Source organism: Pleurodeles waltl, chromosome 5 (genome assembly GCF_031143425.1).
Source record: "Pleurodeles waltl isolate 20211129_DDA chromosome 5, aPleWal1.hap1.20221129, whole genome shotgun sequence".
Taxonomy (NCBI): domain Eukaryota; kingdom Metazoa; phylum Chordata; class Amphibia; order Caudata; family Salamandridae; genus Pleurodeles; species Pleurodeles waltl.
The window spans coordinates 1,323,755,876-1,323,772,195 of NC_090444.1; the positions used below are offsets into that span (position 1 = coordinate 1,323,755,876).

A 16,320-nucleotide genomic window follows, 5' to 3' on the forward strand; every position below is an offset into this window, starting at 1 on the left:
GGTCCGCTGTCCTCGGGAGTTTCTTGTCTTTTCGAAGCAGGGGCAGTCCTCAGAGGATGTCGAGGTCGCTGGTCCCTTTGGAAGGCGTCGCTGGAGCAGGATCTTTGGAAGGCAGGAGACAGGCCGGTGAGTTTCTGGAGCCAAGGCAGTAGTCGTCTTCTGGTCTTCCTCTGCAGGGGTTTTCAGCTAGGCAGTCCTTCTTCTTGTAGTTGCAGGAATCTAATTTTCTAGGGTTCAGGGTAGCCCTTAAATACTAAATTTAAGGGCGTGTTTAGGTCTGGGGGGTTAGTAGCCAATGGCTACTAGCCCTGAGGGTGGGTACACCCTCTTTGTGCCTCCTCCCAAGGGGAGGGGGTCACAATCCTAACCCTATTGGGGGAATCCTCCATCTGCAAGATGGAGGATTTCTAAAAGTTAGAGTCACTTCAGCTCAGGACACCTTAGGGGCTGTCCTGACTGGCCAGTGACTCCTCCTTGTTTTTCTCATTATTTTCTCCGGCCTTGCCGCCAAAAGTGGGGCCTGGCCGGAGGGGGCGGGCAACTCCACTAGCTGGAGTGTCCTGCTGGGTTGGCACAAAGGAGGTGAGCCTTTGAGGCTCACCGCCAGGTGTGACAATTCCTGCCTGGGAGAGGTGTTAGCATCTCCACCCAGTGCAGGCTTTGTTACTGGCCTCAGAGTGACAAAGGCACTCTCCCCATGGGGCCAACAACATGTCTCGGTTTGTGGCAGGCTGCTGAAACTAGTCAGCCTACACAGATAGTCGGTTAAGTTTCAGGGGGCACCTCTAAGGTGCCCTCTGTGGTGTATTTTTCAATAAAATGTACACTGGCATCAGTGTGCATTTATTGTGCTGAGAAGTTTGATACCAAACTTCCCAGTTTTCAGTGTAGCCATTATGGTGCTGTGGAGTTCGTGTTTGACAGACTCCCAGACCATATACTCTTATGGCTACCCTGCACTTACAATGTCTAAGGTTTTGTTTAGACACTGTAGGGGTACCATGCTCATGCACTGGTACCCTCACCCATGGTATAGTGCACCCTGCCTTAGGGCTGTAAGGCCTGCTAGAGGGGTGTCTTACCTATACTGCATAGGCAGTGAGAGGCTGGCATGGCACCCTGAGGGGAGTGCCATGTCGACTTACTCGTTTTGTCCTCACTAGCACACACAAGCTGGCAAGCAGGGTGTCTGTGCTGAGTGAGAGGTCTCCAGGGTGGCATAAGACATGCTGCAGCCCTTGGAGACCTTCCTTGGCATCAGGGCCCTTGGTACTAGAAGTACCAGTTACAAGGGACTTATCTGAATGCCAGGGTGTGCCAATTGTGGATACAATGGTACATTTTAGGTGAAGGAACACTGGTGCTGGGGCCTGGTTAGCAGGGTCCCAGCACACTTCTCAGTCAAGTCAGCATCAGTATCAGGCAAAAAGTGGGGGGTAACTGCAACAGGGAGCCATTTCTTTACAGCTACCCTGCACTTACAATGTCTAAGGTTTTGCTTAGACACTGTAGGGGCATAGTGCTCGTGCACCTATGCCCTCACCTGTGGTATAGTGCACCCTGCCTTAAGGCTGTAAGGCCTACTAGAGGGGTGACTTACCTATGCCACAGGCAGTGTGAGGTTGGCATGGCACCCTGAGGGGAGTGCCATGTCGACTTAGTCATTTTCTCCCCACCAGCACACACAAGCTGGCAAGCAGTGTGTCTGTGCTGAGTGAGGGGTCCCTAGGGTGGCATAAGACATGCTGCAGCCCTTAGAGACCTTCACTGGCATCAGCGCCCTTGGTACCAGGGGTACCAGTTACAAGGGACTTACCTGGGTGCCAGGGTTGTGCCAATTGTGGAGACAATGGTACATTTTAGGTGACAGAACACTGGTGCTGGGGCCTGGTTAGCAGGGTTCCAGCACACTTCTCAGTCAAGTCAGCATCAGTATCAGGCAAAAAGTGGGGGGTAACTGCAACAGGGAGCCATTTCTTTACAAAAGGTATTGCAGGTAAGTACTTTAGGAACTTTGAATAATCACATTAGCATATATACTTTTTACATAACACACATTTAGCTGTTTTAAAAGTGGACACAGTGCAATTTTCACAGTTCCTGGGGGAGGTAAAGTAATGTTAGGTTCGATGGCATATGTTGCTGCAGATACACATGTTTGGCACAGTCCGCTGCCTGGTGTTGGGCTCGGAGTATTACAAGTTGTTTTTCTTCGAAGAAGTCTTTTTTGGTCACGGGACCGAAGGACTCCTCCCTCTTCGGCTCCATTGCGCATGGGCGTCGACTCCATCTTAGATTGTTTTTTTCCGCTGTCGGGTTCGGACGTATTCCTTTTCGCTCCGTGTTTCGGTTCGGAAAGTTAGTCAGAATCTCGGAAGAAAGCGTCGGTATTGTTCCGTTCGGTATCGGGATAGTTAGGTACATCGACACCGATCATCGGAAGACTTTGGGGTAGCTTCGATTCCCCCATCGGGGCCTGGTCGGCCCGACCGCGTGCGACATCGAAGCCGATGGAACGGACCCCGTTCCGTTTCTGCCCAAAATGTCACAGTAAGTATCCTTATACAGATCAGCACTTGGTCTGTAACTTGTGCTTGTCCCCCGAGCACAAGGAGGATACCTGTGAGGCCTGTCGAGCCTTCCGGTCCAGAAAAACACTCCGGGACCGAAGAGCCAGGCGTCTACAAATGGCATCCACGCCGACAAAACAACGTTTCGACGACGAAGAGGAAACATTCTCGGTTCCGGACTCAGAATCCGGAGACTCCGACGTCGAACAACAGCAACAAACTGTGAGTAAGACGTCGAAAAGTAAAACCATCGACAAAACGAAAGCCCAGGGGACGCCACTGCCAACAGGCCATGGCTCGACCCATAAAACAGGCGACCCGTCGAAGGTGCCGAAAAAGGGCACGCCCATAGCGAAGACACCCGACTCCGGTCGAGGGACCGCCATGGAGCAACCTCGGAGCCGAGAAAGCGGCTCCGAGAGACAAAAACAAGATACCGGCACCGAAAAACATCGGCACCGAGAATCCATGCCGAAAGGAACAAAAATTCTGTCGGTGCCGAAACCGAAAAAAGATTCTCTCGGCGCCGAAAAATACCACACCTTCATCCTACTCAGAGGAATAAGGAATAAGTGGCCAGATGCACAGATTTGGACAAGAGCTCCAAAGTGTAGAATCAGACTACACACAAAAGAGACTGTACATCCAGCAAGACACAGGGAAGATATCAACCCTTCCCCCAATAATGAGGAAAAGAAGGATCAGTCTCCTCAAGGATGACGCACAAGCCAAAGTGGTTAAAAAAAGTCACGCCTCCGCCCTCTCCACTACAACAGGCATTGCCGGCACAAACACCGCCACAAATGCACTCACCAGCGCAAACTACCATAAGTCAAGATAATCAGGATCAAGACGCTTGGGACCTATACGACACCCCAGTGCCGGACAATGATCCAGATTCATACCCCACAAAGCCGTCACCGCCAGAGGACAGTACCTCATACTCGCAACTGGTGGCTAGGGCTGCAGAATTCCACAATGTCCAACTGCATTCCGATCCTATAGAGGATGATTTTTTATTTAACACCCTCTCGGCTACACATAGCCAATATCAATGTCTCCCAATGCTACCGGGGATGTTACGGCACGCAAAACAAATTTTTTAAGAGCCCGTAAAATCAAGAGCCATCACCCCAAGGGTGGATAAAAAATACAAACCACCACCCACAGATCCAGTGTTTATTACTTCGCAGTTACCACCTGACTCCGTAGTAGTAGGGGCAGCTCGCAAAAGAGCAAATTCCCATACATCTGGCGACGTCCCACCTCCGGACAAAGAAAGCAGAAAATTTGATGCGGCAGGAAAAAGAGTAGCATCACAGGCAGCCAACCAGTGGCGCATCGCAAATTCTCAAGCGCTGCTGGCCAGATATGACCGCGCTCACTGGGATGAGATGCAACTTCTCGTAGACCATCTTCCCCAAGAATACCAAAAAAGGGCGCAGCAAATAGTTGAAGAGGGACAAACGATCTCAAACAATCAAATCCGCTCTTCACTGGACGCAGCCGATACTGCAGCGAGAACAGTCAACACTGCTGTCACCATAAGGAGACACGCTTGGCTCCGCACTTCAGGCTTCAAACCTGAAATCCAGCAGGCTGTCCTTAATATGCCCTTCAACGAAAAACAACTTTTTGGCCCTGAAGTGGACACAGCCATTGAAAAACTTAAAAAGGACACAGACACAGACACGGCCAAGGCCATGGGCGCACTCTACTCCCCGCAGAGCAGAGGCTCTTTTAGAAAAACTCCATTTAGAGGGGGGTTTCGTGGCCAACCCACAGACACCACCAGCCAACAAACAAGAACCACACCATATCAGGGTTCCTTCCAAAGGGGAGGTTTCAGGGGATATAGAGGGGGTCAATTCCCAAGGAGTAGGGGAAGATTCCAGACTCCAAAAACACCTCCACCTAAACAGTGACTTTCAAGTCACGCAACCCCTTCACTCAACACCAGTGGGGGGAAGACTAAGCCAATTCTACCAATCTTGGCAACAGATTACAACAGACAATTGGGTATTAGCAATAATCCAACATGGCTATTGCATAGAATTCCACAAATTCCCACCAAACATCCCTCCCAAAACACGCAAAATGTCACCACAACATTTAGAACTTTTAGGACTAGAAGTTCAAGCACTACTGCAAAAGGATGCAATAGAGTTAGTACCAGTACAACAAAAAAACACAGGAGTTTACTCCCTGTAAAACATTAAGACCAATATTAGATCTCAGGACACTAAATACCTACATCATATCGGACCATTTTCACATGGTCACACTACAAGACATCATTCCACTGCTCAAACAGCAAGATTACATGACCACATTAGACCTAAAGGATGCGTACTTTCATATACCAATACACCCTTCTCACAGAAAGTACCTACGGTTCGTATTCAAAGGAATACATTACCAATTCAAAGTGTTGCCATTCGGAATAACAACTGCACCAAGAGTGTTCACAAAATGTCTAGCAGTAGTAGCAGCACACATCAGGAGACAACAGATACATGTGTTCCCTTACCTAGACGATTGGCTAATCAAGACCAACACAGTAAAAAAATGCGCAAACGACACCACATGTGTCATACAAACCCTTCACAAACTGGGGTTTTCCATCAACTATACAAAATCACACCTAGAACCGTGTCAGACACAACAATATCTAGGAGCAACCATCAACACATCAAAAGGAATTGCCACTCCAAGTCCACAAAGAGTGCAGGCATTCCACAAGGTAATAAGTGCTATGTTTCCAAACCAAAAGATACAAGCAAAATTTGTGCTAAAACTTCTAGGCATGATGTCATCATGCATAGCCATTGTCCCAAACGCAAGACTACACATGCGACCCTTACAACAGTGTCTAGCATCACAATGGTCACAGGCACAGAGTCAACTTCAAGATCTGGTGTTGGTAGACCGCCAAACATACCTCTCGCTTCTATGGTGGTTCAGCAAAAATTTAAACAAAGGGCGGACATTTCAGGACCCAGTGCCTCAATACGTTCTAACAACAGATGCTTCCATGACAGGGTGGGGAGCACACCTCAATCACCACAGCATTCAAGGACAATGGGATATACACCAAACAAAATTTCATATCAATTACCTAGAACTGTTAGCAGTATTTCTAGCGTTAAAAGCCTTCCAACCCATAATAACACACAAATACATTCTTGTCAAAACAGACATGACAACAATGTATTATTTAAACAAACAAGGAGGAACACACTCAACACAATTGTGCCTCCTAACACAAAAAATTTGCCAGTGGGCGATTCACAACAACATTCGCCTAATAGCACAATTTATTCCAGGAATACAAAACCAACTAGCAGACAACCTTTCGCGAGACCACCAACAAGTCCACGAATGGGAAATTCACCCCCAAGTTCTGAACAAGTACTTTCAAATTTGGGGAACACCCCAGATAGATTTGTTCGCAACAAAAGAAAACTCAAAATGCCAAAACTTCGCATCCAGGTACCCACACCGCGAATCACAAGGCAATGCTCTATGGATGAGTTGGTCAGGGATATTTGCATACGCTTTTCCCCCTCTCCCTCTCCTTCCATATCTAGTAAACAAGTTGAGTCAAAACCAACTCAAACTCATACTGATAGCACCCACATGGGCAAGACAACCTTGGTATACAACTCTACTAGACCTTTCACTAGTACCGCATGTCAAACTACCCAACAGACCAGATCTGTTAACACAACACAAACAACAGATCAGGCATCCAAACCCAGCATCATTGAATCTGGCAATTTGGCTCCTGAAATCCTAGAATTCGGACACTTAGACCTCACACAAGAATGCATGGAGGTCATAAAACAAGCTAGAAAATCTTCCACTAGACACTGCTATGCATCTAAGTGGAAAAGATTTGTTTACTACTGCCATGCCAATCAAATACAACCATTACATGCCTCTACGAAAGACATAGTAGGATACTTACTACATTTGCAAAAAGCAAATCTCGCTTTTTCATCTATAAAAATACACCTCGCAGCAATATCTGCTTACCTACAAACTACTCATTCATCGTCTCTATTTAGAATACCAGTTATTAAAGCATTCATGGAAGGGCTAAAAAGAATTATACCACCAAGAACACCACCAGTTCCTTCATGGAATCTTAACATCGTCTTAACAAGACTCATGGGTCCACCTTTCGAACCCATGCATTCCTGTGAAATGCAATATCTAACCTGGAAAGTCGCATTTCTCATTGCAATCACATCCCTCAGAAGAGTAAGTGAAATACAGGCATTTACCATACAAGAACCATTTATTCAAATACACAACAATAAAATAGTTCTAAGAACAAATCCAAAATTTCTGCCAAAAGTAATCTCACCATTCCATTTAAATCAAACAGTAGAATTGCCAGTGTTCTTCCCACAACCAAATTCCGTGGCTAAAAGGGCACTACATACATTAGACATCAAAAGAGCACTAATGTACTACATTGACAGAACAAAGCTAATCAGGAAAACAAAACAACTGTTCATAGCTTTTCAAAAACCACACATAGGAAATCCAATCTCTAAACAAGGCATTGCTAGATGGATAGTCAGATGTATTCAAACATGCTATCTTAAAGCCAAAAGAGAATTGCCTATTACACCAAAGGCACACTCAACCAGAAAGAAAGGTGCTACAATGGCCTTTCTAGGAAACATTCCTATGAGCGAAATATGTAAGGCTGCAACCTGGTCTATGCCTCATACGTTTACTAAACACTACTGTGTAGACGTACTAAATGCACAACAAGCTACAGTGGGCCAAGCTGTACTAAGAACATTATTCCAAACTACTTCAACTCCTACAGGCTAAACCACCGCTTTTAGGGGAGGTAACTGCTTTATAGTCTATGCCAAACATGTGTATCTGCAGCAACATATGCCATCGAACTGAAAATGTCACTTACCCAGTGTACATCTGTTCGTGGCATTAGTCGCTGCAGATTCACATGTACCCTCCCACCTCCCCGGGAAGCCTGTAGCCGTTTAGAAGTAGATCATAAATCTTAAACATCTGAACATTTGTAAATAATTATTATAAACTCTTAACGTACATACATATTCACTCCATTGCATGGGCACTATTTATAGCAAACAACTCCATCCTCACCCTCTGCGGGGAAAACAATCTAAGATGGAGTCGACGCCCATGCGCAATGGAGCCGAAGAGGGAGGAGTCCTTCGGTCCCGTGACCAAAAAAGACTTCTTCGAAGAAAAACAACTTGTAATACTCCGAGCCCAACACCAGGCAGCGGACTGTGCCAAACATGTGAATCTGCAGCGACTAATGCCACGAACAGATGTACACTGGGTAAGTGACATTTTCATTTCTAGGGTTCAGGGTAGCCCTTAAATACTAAATTTAAGGGCGTGTTTAGGTCTGGGGGGTTAGTAGCCAATGGCTACTAGCCCTGAGGGTGGGTACACCCTCTTTGTGCCTCCTCCCAAGGGGAGGGGGGTCACAATCCTAACCCTATTGGGGGAATCCTCCATCTGCAAGATGGAGGATTTCTAAAAGTTAGTCACCTCAGCTCAGGACACCTTATGGGCTGTCCTGACTGGCCAGTGACTCCTCCTTGTTGCTTTCTTTGTTCCCTCCAACCTTGCCGCCAAAAGTGGGGGCCGTGGCCGGAGGGGGCGGGCAACTCCACTAAGCTGGAGTGCCCTGCTGGGCTGTGACAAAGGGGTGAGCCTTTGAGGCTCACCGCCAGGTGTTACAGCTCCTGCCTGGGGGAGGTGTTAGCATCTCCACCCAGTGCAGGCTTTGTTACTGGCCTCAGAGTGACAAAGGCACTCTCCCCATGGGGCCAGCAACATGTCTCTAGTGTGGCAGGCTGCTGGAACTAGTCAGCCTACACAGACAGTCGGTTAAGTTTCAGGGGGCACCTCTAAGGTGCCCTCTGGGGTGTATTTTGCAATAAAATGTACACTGGCATCAGTGTGCATTTATTGTGCTGAGAAGTTTGATACCAAACTTCCCAGTTTTCAGTGTAGCCATTATGGTGCTGTGGAGTTCGTGTTTGACAAACTCCCAGACCATATACTCTTATGGCTACCCTGCACTTACAATGTCTAAGGTTTTGTTTAGACACTGTAGGGGTACCATGCTCATGCACTGGTACCCTCACCTATGGTATAGTGCACCCTGCCTTAGGGCTGTAAGGCCTGCTAGAGGAGTGACTGACCTATACTTGCATAGGCAGTGAGAGGCTGGCATGGCACCCTGAGGGGAGTGCCATGTCGACTAACTCGTTTTGTTCTCACTAGCACACACAAGCTGGCAAGCATGTGTCTGTGCTGAGTGAGAGGTCTCCAGGGTGGCATAAGACATGCTGCAGCCCTTAGAGACCTTCCTTGGCATCAGGGCCCTTGGTACTAGAAGTACCAGTTACAAGGGACTTATCTGGATGCCAGGGTCTGCCAATTGTGGATACAAAAGTACAGGTTAGGGAAAGAACACTGGTGCTGGTGCTGGGGCCTGGTTAGCAGGCCTCAGCACACTTTCAATTGTAAACATAGCATCAGCAAAGGCAAAAAGTCAGGGGGCAACCATGCCAAGGAGGCATTTCCTTACACCAGGGGTGTGCCAATTGTTGAACCAATGGTACATTTCTAGTGAAAGAACACTAGTGCTGGGGCCTGGTTAGCAGGGTCCAAGCACACCTCTTAGTCAAGTCAGCATCAGTATCAGGCAAAAGGTGGGGTGGTAACCGAAACAAGGAGCCATTTTCCTATACCATGTCTCTCAAAATGACGTAGGAAGCCTGCAAACTTTTATTGTAAAGGGCTGCCTTTTCTCTAGCTCCTGGGTACCTGGCTGCTGCTTTATTCCCTTTCAGCATCAAACAGGCAGTTGCCTGCCTGAGGGATTGCAGGTACCTTTTAAAGCTGCTCTGCAGTTAGTCCAGATTTCTGTTTTCTTTTCTAACATGGCTGTTTCTTCCTTGGTTCCTACCTGGTTTCCCTATTCCTATTTGTTGTAATTTCATTTTCTTTTAATATACTTAACCCTCCAACCAGAATATAGCAAAATTAAAGGCTGTAGTCTGGTTGGAGGGTGATTTGTAACAAAGCAGTGTTCCCAAAATTGTTTCCTTGCTCCCTCCACTTGGCTGATTCCAACTCCTCTCCCGATTAATTATTCTGTCTGATTACTATCTTTCTTCAGTCCTGTGATGTGTCTGTCCATCAAGGATGTTTTTTTAAATGTTTTATTTGTACTATTTAGCTTTTTCCTCCTGAGAGGGTGGCAGATATTTTAGGTTTTTGGCATACTACATATTCTAGTGGGTGGTGACATTGAGGGTTCTGGAAAAAGTAGCTCATACATGGGACAGTGGAAGACCTGGACTGGATTATGGGTCTAGACCAGAATAAATACCTATGCTGCCTGGCATTTTTTTCCTTTGCTGCTCACAAGTTAGCGTGCGGCTGATATACCTATTGTTACTATTTATTACTAACTGGACCCTAAAGCATTTAGCTTGTACATTGCCTTCTGAGTTTCTAAGACCCTTCAACTCGCTCTCCTGCGACTGAAGCACTAAAATGGGCATACTTATACAATTAAAATGCACTGATATTATTGGTTCGATGGCATATGTTGCTGCAGATACACATGTTTGGCACAGTCCGCTGCCTGGTGTTGGGCTCGGAGTATTACAAGTTGTTTTTCTTCGAAGAAGTCTTTTTGGTCACGGGACCGAAGGACTCCTCCCTCCTCGGCTCCATTGCGCATGGGCGTCGACTCCATCTTAGATTGTTTTTTTCCGCTGTCGGGTTCGGACGTATTCCTTTTCGCTCCGTGTTTCGGTTCGGAAAGTTAGTCAGAATCTCGGAAGAAAGCGTCGGTATTGTTCCGTTCGGTATCAGGATAGTTAGGTACATCGACACCGATCATCGGAAGACTTTGGGGTAGTTTCGATCCCCCATCGGGGCCTGGTCGGCCCGACCGCGTGCAACATCGAAGCTGATGGAACGGACCCCGTTTCGTTTCTGCCCAAAATGTCACAGTAAGTATCCTTATACAGATCAGCACTTGGTCTGTAACTTGTGCTTGTCCCCCGAGCACAAGGAGGATACCTGTGAAGCCTGTCGAGCCTTCCGGTCCAGAAAAACACTCCGGGACCGAAGAGCCAGGCGTCTACAAATGGCGTCCACGCCGACCAAACAACGTTTCGACGACGAAGAGGAAACATTCTCGGTTCCGGAATCAGAATCCGGAGACTCCGACGTCAAACAACAGCAACAAACTGTGAGTAAGACGTCAAAGTAAATCCATCGACAAACCGAAAGCCCAGGGGACGCCACTGCCAACAGGCCATGGCTCGACCCATAAAACAGGCGACCCGTCGAAGGCGCCGAAAAAGGGCACGCCCATAGCGAAGACACCCGACTCCGGTCGAGGGACCGCCATGGAGCAACCTCGGAGCCGAGAAAGCGGCTCCGAGAGACAAAAACAAGATACCGGCACCGAAAAACATCGGCACCGAGAATCCATGCCGAAAGGAACAAAAATTCTGTCGGTGCCAAAACCGAAAAAAGATTCTCTCTCGGCGCCGAAAAATACCACACCTTCATCCTACTCAGAGGAACAAGGAATAAGTGGCCAAATGCACAGATTTGGACAAGAGCTCCAAAGTGTAGAATCGGACTACACACAAAAGAGACTGTACATCCAGCAAGACACAGGGAAGATATCAACCCTTCCCCCAATCATGAGGAAAAGAAGGAGCGGACTTCCAAAGGATGACGCACAACCACAAGCCAAAGTGGTTTAAAAAGTCACGCCTCCGCCCTCTCCACCACAGGCATCGCCGGCACAAACACCGCCACAAATGCACTCACCAGCGCAAACTACCATAAGTCATGACGATCAGGATCAAGACGCTTGGGACCTGTATGACACCCCAGTGCCGGACAATGATCCCGAGTCATACCCCACAAAGCCGTCACCGCCAGAGGACAGTACCTCATACTCGCAACTGGTGGCTAGGGCAGCAGAATTCCACAATGTCCAACTGCATTCCGATCCTATAGAGGATGATTTTTTATTTAACACCCTCTCGGCTACACACAGCCAATATCAATGTCTCCCAATGCTACCAGGGATGTTACGACACGCAAAACAAATTTTTGAAGAGCCCGTAAAATCAAGAGCCATCACCCCAAGGGTGGATAAAAAATACAAACCACCACCCACAGACCCAGTGTTTATTACTTCGCAGTTACCACCTGACTCCGTGGTAGTAGGGGCAGCTCGTAAGAGAGCAAATTCACATACATCTGGCGACGCCCCACCTCCGGACAAAGAAAGCCGAAAATTTGATGCGGCAGGAAAAAGAGTAGCATCACAGGCAGCCAACCAGTGTCCCATCGCAAATTCACAAGCGCTGCTGGCCAGATATGACCGCGCACACTGGGACGAGATGCAACTTCTCGTAGACCATCTTCCCCAGGAATACCAAAAAAGGGCGCAGCAAATAGTTGAAGAGGGACAAACGATCTCAAACAATCAAATCCGCTCTTCACTAGACGCAGCCGATACTGCAGCAAGAACAGTCAACACTGCTGTCACCATAAGGAGACACGCTTGGCTACGCACTTCAGGCTTCAAACCTGAAATCCAGCAGGCTGTCCTTAATATGCCCTTCAACGAGAAACAACTTTTTGGCTCTGAAGTGGATACAGCCATTGAAAAACTTAAAAAGGACACAGACACGGCCAAGGCCATGGGCGCACTCTACTCCCCGCAGAGCAGAGGCTCTTTCAGAAAAACTCCATTTAGAGGGGGGTTTCGTGGCCAACCCACAGACACCACCAGCCAACAAACAAGAACCACACCATATCAGGGTTCCTTCCAAAGGGGAGGTTTCAGGGAATATCGGGGGGGGTCAATTCCCAAGGAGTAGGGGAAGATTCCAGACTCCAAAAACACCTCCACCTAAACAGTGACTTTCAAGTCACGCAACCCTTTCACTCAACACTAGTGGGGGGAAGACTAAGCCAATTCTACCAATCTTGGCAACAGATTACAACAGACAATTGGGTATTAGCAATAATCCAACATGGCTATTGCATAGAATTCCACAACTTCCCACCAAACATCCCCCCCAAAACACGCAAAATGTCACCACAACATTTAGAACTTTTAGGACTAGAAGTTCAAGCACTACTGCAAAAGGATGCAATAGAGTTAGTACCAGTACAACAAAAAAACACAGGAGTTTACTCCCTGTACTTTCTAATTCCAAAAAAAAGACAAAACATTAAGACCAATATTAGATCTCAGGACACTAAATACCTACATCATATCGGACCATTTTCACATGGTCACACTACAAAACATCATTCCACTGCTCAAACAGCAAGATTACATGACCACATTAGACCTAAAGGATGCGTACTTTCATATACCAATACACCCTTCTCACAGAAAGTACCTACGGTTCGTATTCAAAGGAATACATTACCAATTCAAGGTGTTGCCATTCGGAATAACAACTGCACCAAGAGTGTTCACAAAATGTCTAGCAGTAGTAGCAGCACACATCAGGAGACAACAGATACATGTGTTCCCTTACCTAGACGATTGGCTAATCAAGACCAACACAGTAAAAAAATGCGCAAACGACACCACATTTGTCATACAAACCCTTCACAAACTGGGGTTTTCCATCAACTATACAAAATCACACCTAGAACCGTGTCAAACACAACAATATCTAGGAGCAACCATCAACACATCAAAAGGAATTGCCACTCCAAGTCCACAAAGAGGGCAGGCATTCCACAAGGTAATAAGTGCTATGTTTCCAAACCAAAAGATACAAGCAAAATTTGTGCTAAAACTTCTAGGCATGATGTCATCATGCATAGCCATTGTCCCAAACGCAAGACTACACATGCGAACCTTACAACAGTGTCTAGCATCACAATGGTCACAAGCACAGGGTCAACTTCAAAATCTGGTTTTGGTAGACCGCCAAACATACCTCTCGCTTCTATGGTGGAACAGCAAAAATTTAAACAAAGGGCGGACATTTCAGGACCCAGTGCCTCAATACGTTATAACAACAGATGCTTCCATGACAGGGTGGGGAGCACACCTCAATCACCACAGCATTCAAGGACAATGGGATATACACGAAACAAAATTTCATATCAATTACCTAGAACTGTTAGCAGTATTTCTAGCGTTAAAAGCCTTCCAACCCATAATAACACACAAATACATTCTTGTCAAAACAGACAACATGACAACAATGTATTATTTAAACAAACAAGGAGGAACACACTCAACACAATTGTGCCTCCTAACACAAAAAATTTGGCAGTGGGCGATTCACAACAACATTCGCCTAATAGCACAATTTATTCCAGGAATACAAAACCAACTAGCAGACAACCTTTCGCGAGACCACCAACAAGTCCACGAATGGGAAATTCACCCCCAAGTTCTGAACAAGTACTTTCAAATTTGGGGAACACCCCAGATAGATTTGTTCGCAACAAAAGAAAACTCAAAATGCCAAAACTTCGCATCCAGGTACCCACACCGCGAATCACAAGGCAATGCTCTATGGATGAGTTGGTCAGGGATATTTGCGTACGCTTTTCCCCCCCTCTCCCTCTCCTTCCATATCTAGTAAACAAGTTGAGTCAAAACCAACTCAAACTCATACTGATAGCACCCACATGGGCAAGACAACCTTGGTATACAACTCTACTAGACCTTTCACTAGTACCGCATGTCAAACTACCCAACAGGCCAGATCTGTTAACACAACACAAACAACAGATCAGGCATCCAAACCCAGCATCATTGAATCTGGCAATTTGGCTCCTGAAATCCTAGAATTCGGACACTTAGACCTCACACAAGAATGCATGGAGGTCATAAAACAAGCTAGAAAACCTTCCACTAGACACTGCTATGCATCTAAGTGGAAAAGATTTGTTTACTACTGCCATGCCAATCAAATACAACCATTACATGCCTCTACTAAAGACATAGTAGGATACTTACTACATTTGCAAAAAGCAAATCTCGCTTTTTCATCTATTAAAAATACACCTCGCAGCAATATCTGCTTACCTACAAACTACTCATTCATCGTCTCTATTTAGAATACCAGTTATTAAAGCATTCATGGAAGGGCTAAAAAGAATTATACCACCAAGAACACCACCAGTTCCTTCATGGAATCTTAACATCGTCTTAACAAGACTCATGGGTCCACCTTTCGAACCCATGCATTCCTGTGAAATGCAATATCTAACCTGGAAGGTCGCATTTCTCATTGCAATCACATCCCTCAAAAGAGTAAGTGAAATACAGGCATTTACCATACAAGAACCATTTATTCAAATACACAACAATAAAATAGTTCTAAGAACAAATCCAAAATTTCTGCCAAAAGTAATCTCACCATTCCATTTAAATCAAACATTAGAATTGCCAGTGTTCTTCCCACAACCAAATTCTGTGGCTGAAAGGGCACTACATACATTAGACATCAAAAGAGCAATAATGTATTACATTGACAGAACAAAGCTAATCAGGAAAACAAAACAACTGTTCATAGCTTTTCAAAAACCACACATAGGAAATCCAATCTCTAAACAAGGCATTGCTAGATGGATAGTTAGATGCATTCAAACATGCTATCTTAAAGCCAAAAGAGAATTGCCTATTACACCAAAGGCACAGTCAACCAGAAAGAAAGGTGCTACAATGGCCTTTCTAGGAAACATTCCTATGAGCGAAATATGTAAGGCTGCAACCTGGTCTACGCCTCATACGTTTACTAAACACTACTGTGTAGACGTACTAAATGCACAACAAGCTACAGTGGGCCAAGCTGTACTAAGAACATTATTCCAAACTACTTCAACTCCTACAGGCTAAACCACCGCTTTTAGGGGAGGTAACTGCTTTATAGTCTATGCCAAACGTGTATCTGCAGCAACATATGCCATCGAACTGAAAATGTCACTTACCCAGTGTACATCTGTTCGTGGCATTAGTCGCTGCAGATTCACATGTACCCTCCCACCTCCCCGGGAAGCCTGTAGCCGTTTAGAAGTAGATCATAAATCTTAAACATCTGAACATTTGTAAATAATTATTATAAACTCTTAACGTACATACATATTCACTCCATTGCATGGGCACTATTTATAGCAAACAACTCCATCCTCACCCTCTGCGGGGAAAACAATCTAAGATGGAGTCGACGCCCATGCGCAATGGAGCCGAGGAGGGAGGAGTCCTTCGGTCCCGTGACCAAAAAGACTTCTTCGAAGAAAAACAACTTGTAATACTCCGAGCCCAACACCAGGCAGCGGACTGTGCCAAACATGTGAATCTGCAGCGACTAATGCCACGAACAGATGTACACTGGGTAAGTGACATTTTCATTCTTGGTCACCAGTGGCAAACCATATGAGCTGCATAGCATAAGGCCCAGTAACCTAACACAAACATATTTGTGAGGACTTTACTGGTTGTGTTGTAACTTTTTTTTTTTTCTTTCCACAGAACAAAAGTGCCTTTTTGTGTGGAGTAATGAAAACGTACAGGCAGAGGGAAAAACAAGGGACCAAGGTGGCAGATTCCAGCAAAGGACCAGATGAAGCCAAAATTAAGGTAGTTTCTTATATTAAATTCCCATACTCTTTAACGGTACAGTTTAGTAAGATGCACCAT

The 16,320-nt window shown here is 46.0% G+C and overlaps 1 protein-coding gene across 9 annotated transcripts in view; it reads left to right on the plus strand.

Moving 5' to 3' along the window:
• SYNCRIP (synaptotagmin binding cytoplasmic RNA interacting protein) overlaps positions 1-16,320 on the plus strand; it is a 392,640-nt gene that overhangs the window by 70,067 nt on the left and 306,253 nt on the right. For all 9 annotated transcript variants that reach the window (XM_069235574.1, XM_069235575.1, XM_069235576.1 and 6 more), the window contains exon 4: positions 16,153-16,260. In XM_069235574.1, coding sequence (XP_069091675.1) covers positions 16,153-16,260 — 108 coding nt within the window. The remainder of the gene's footprint in view (positions 1-16,152; positions 16,261-16,320) is intronic.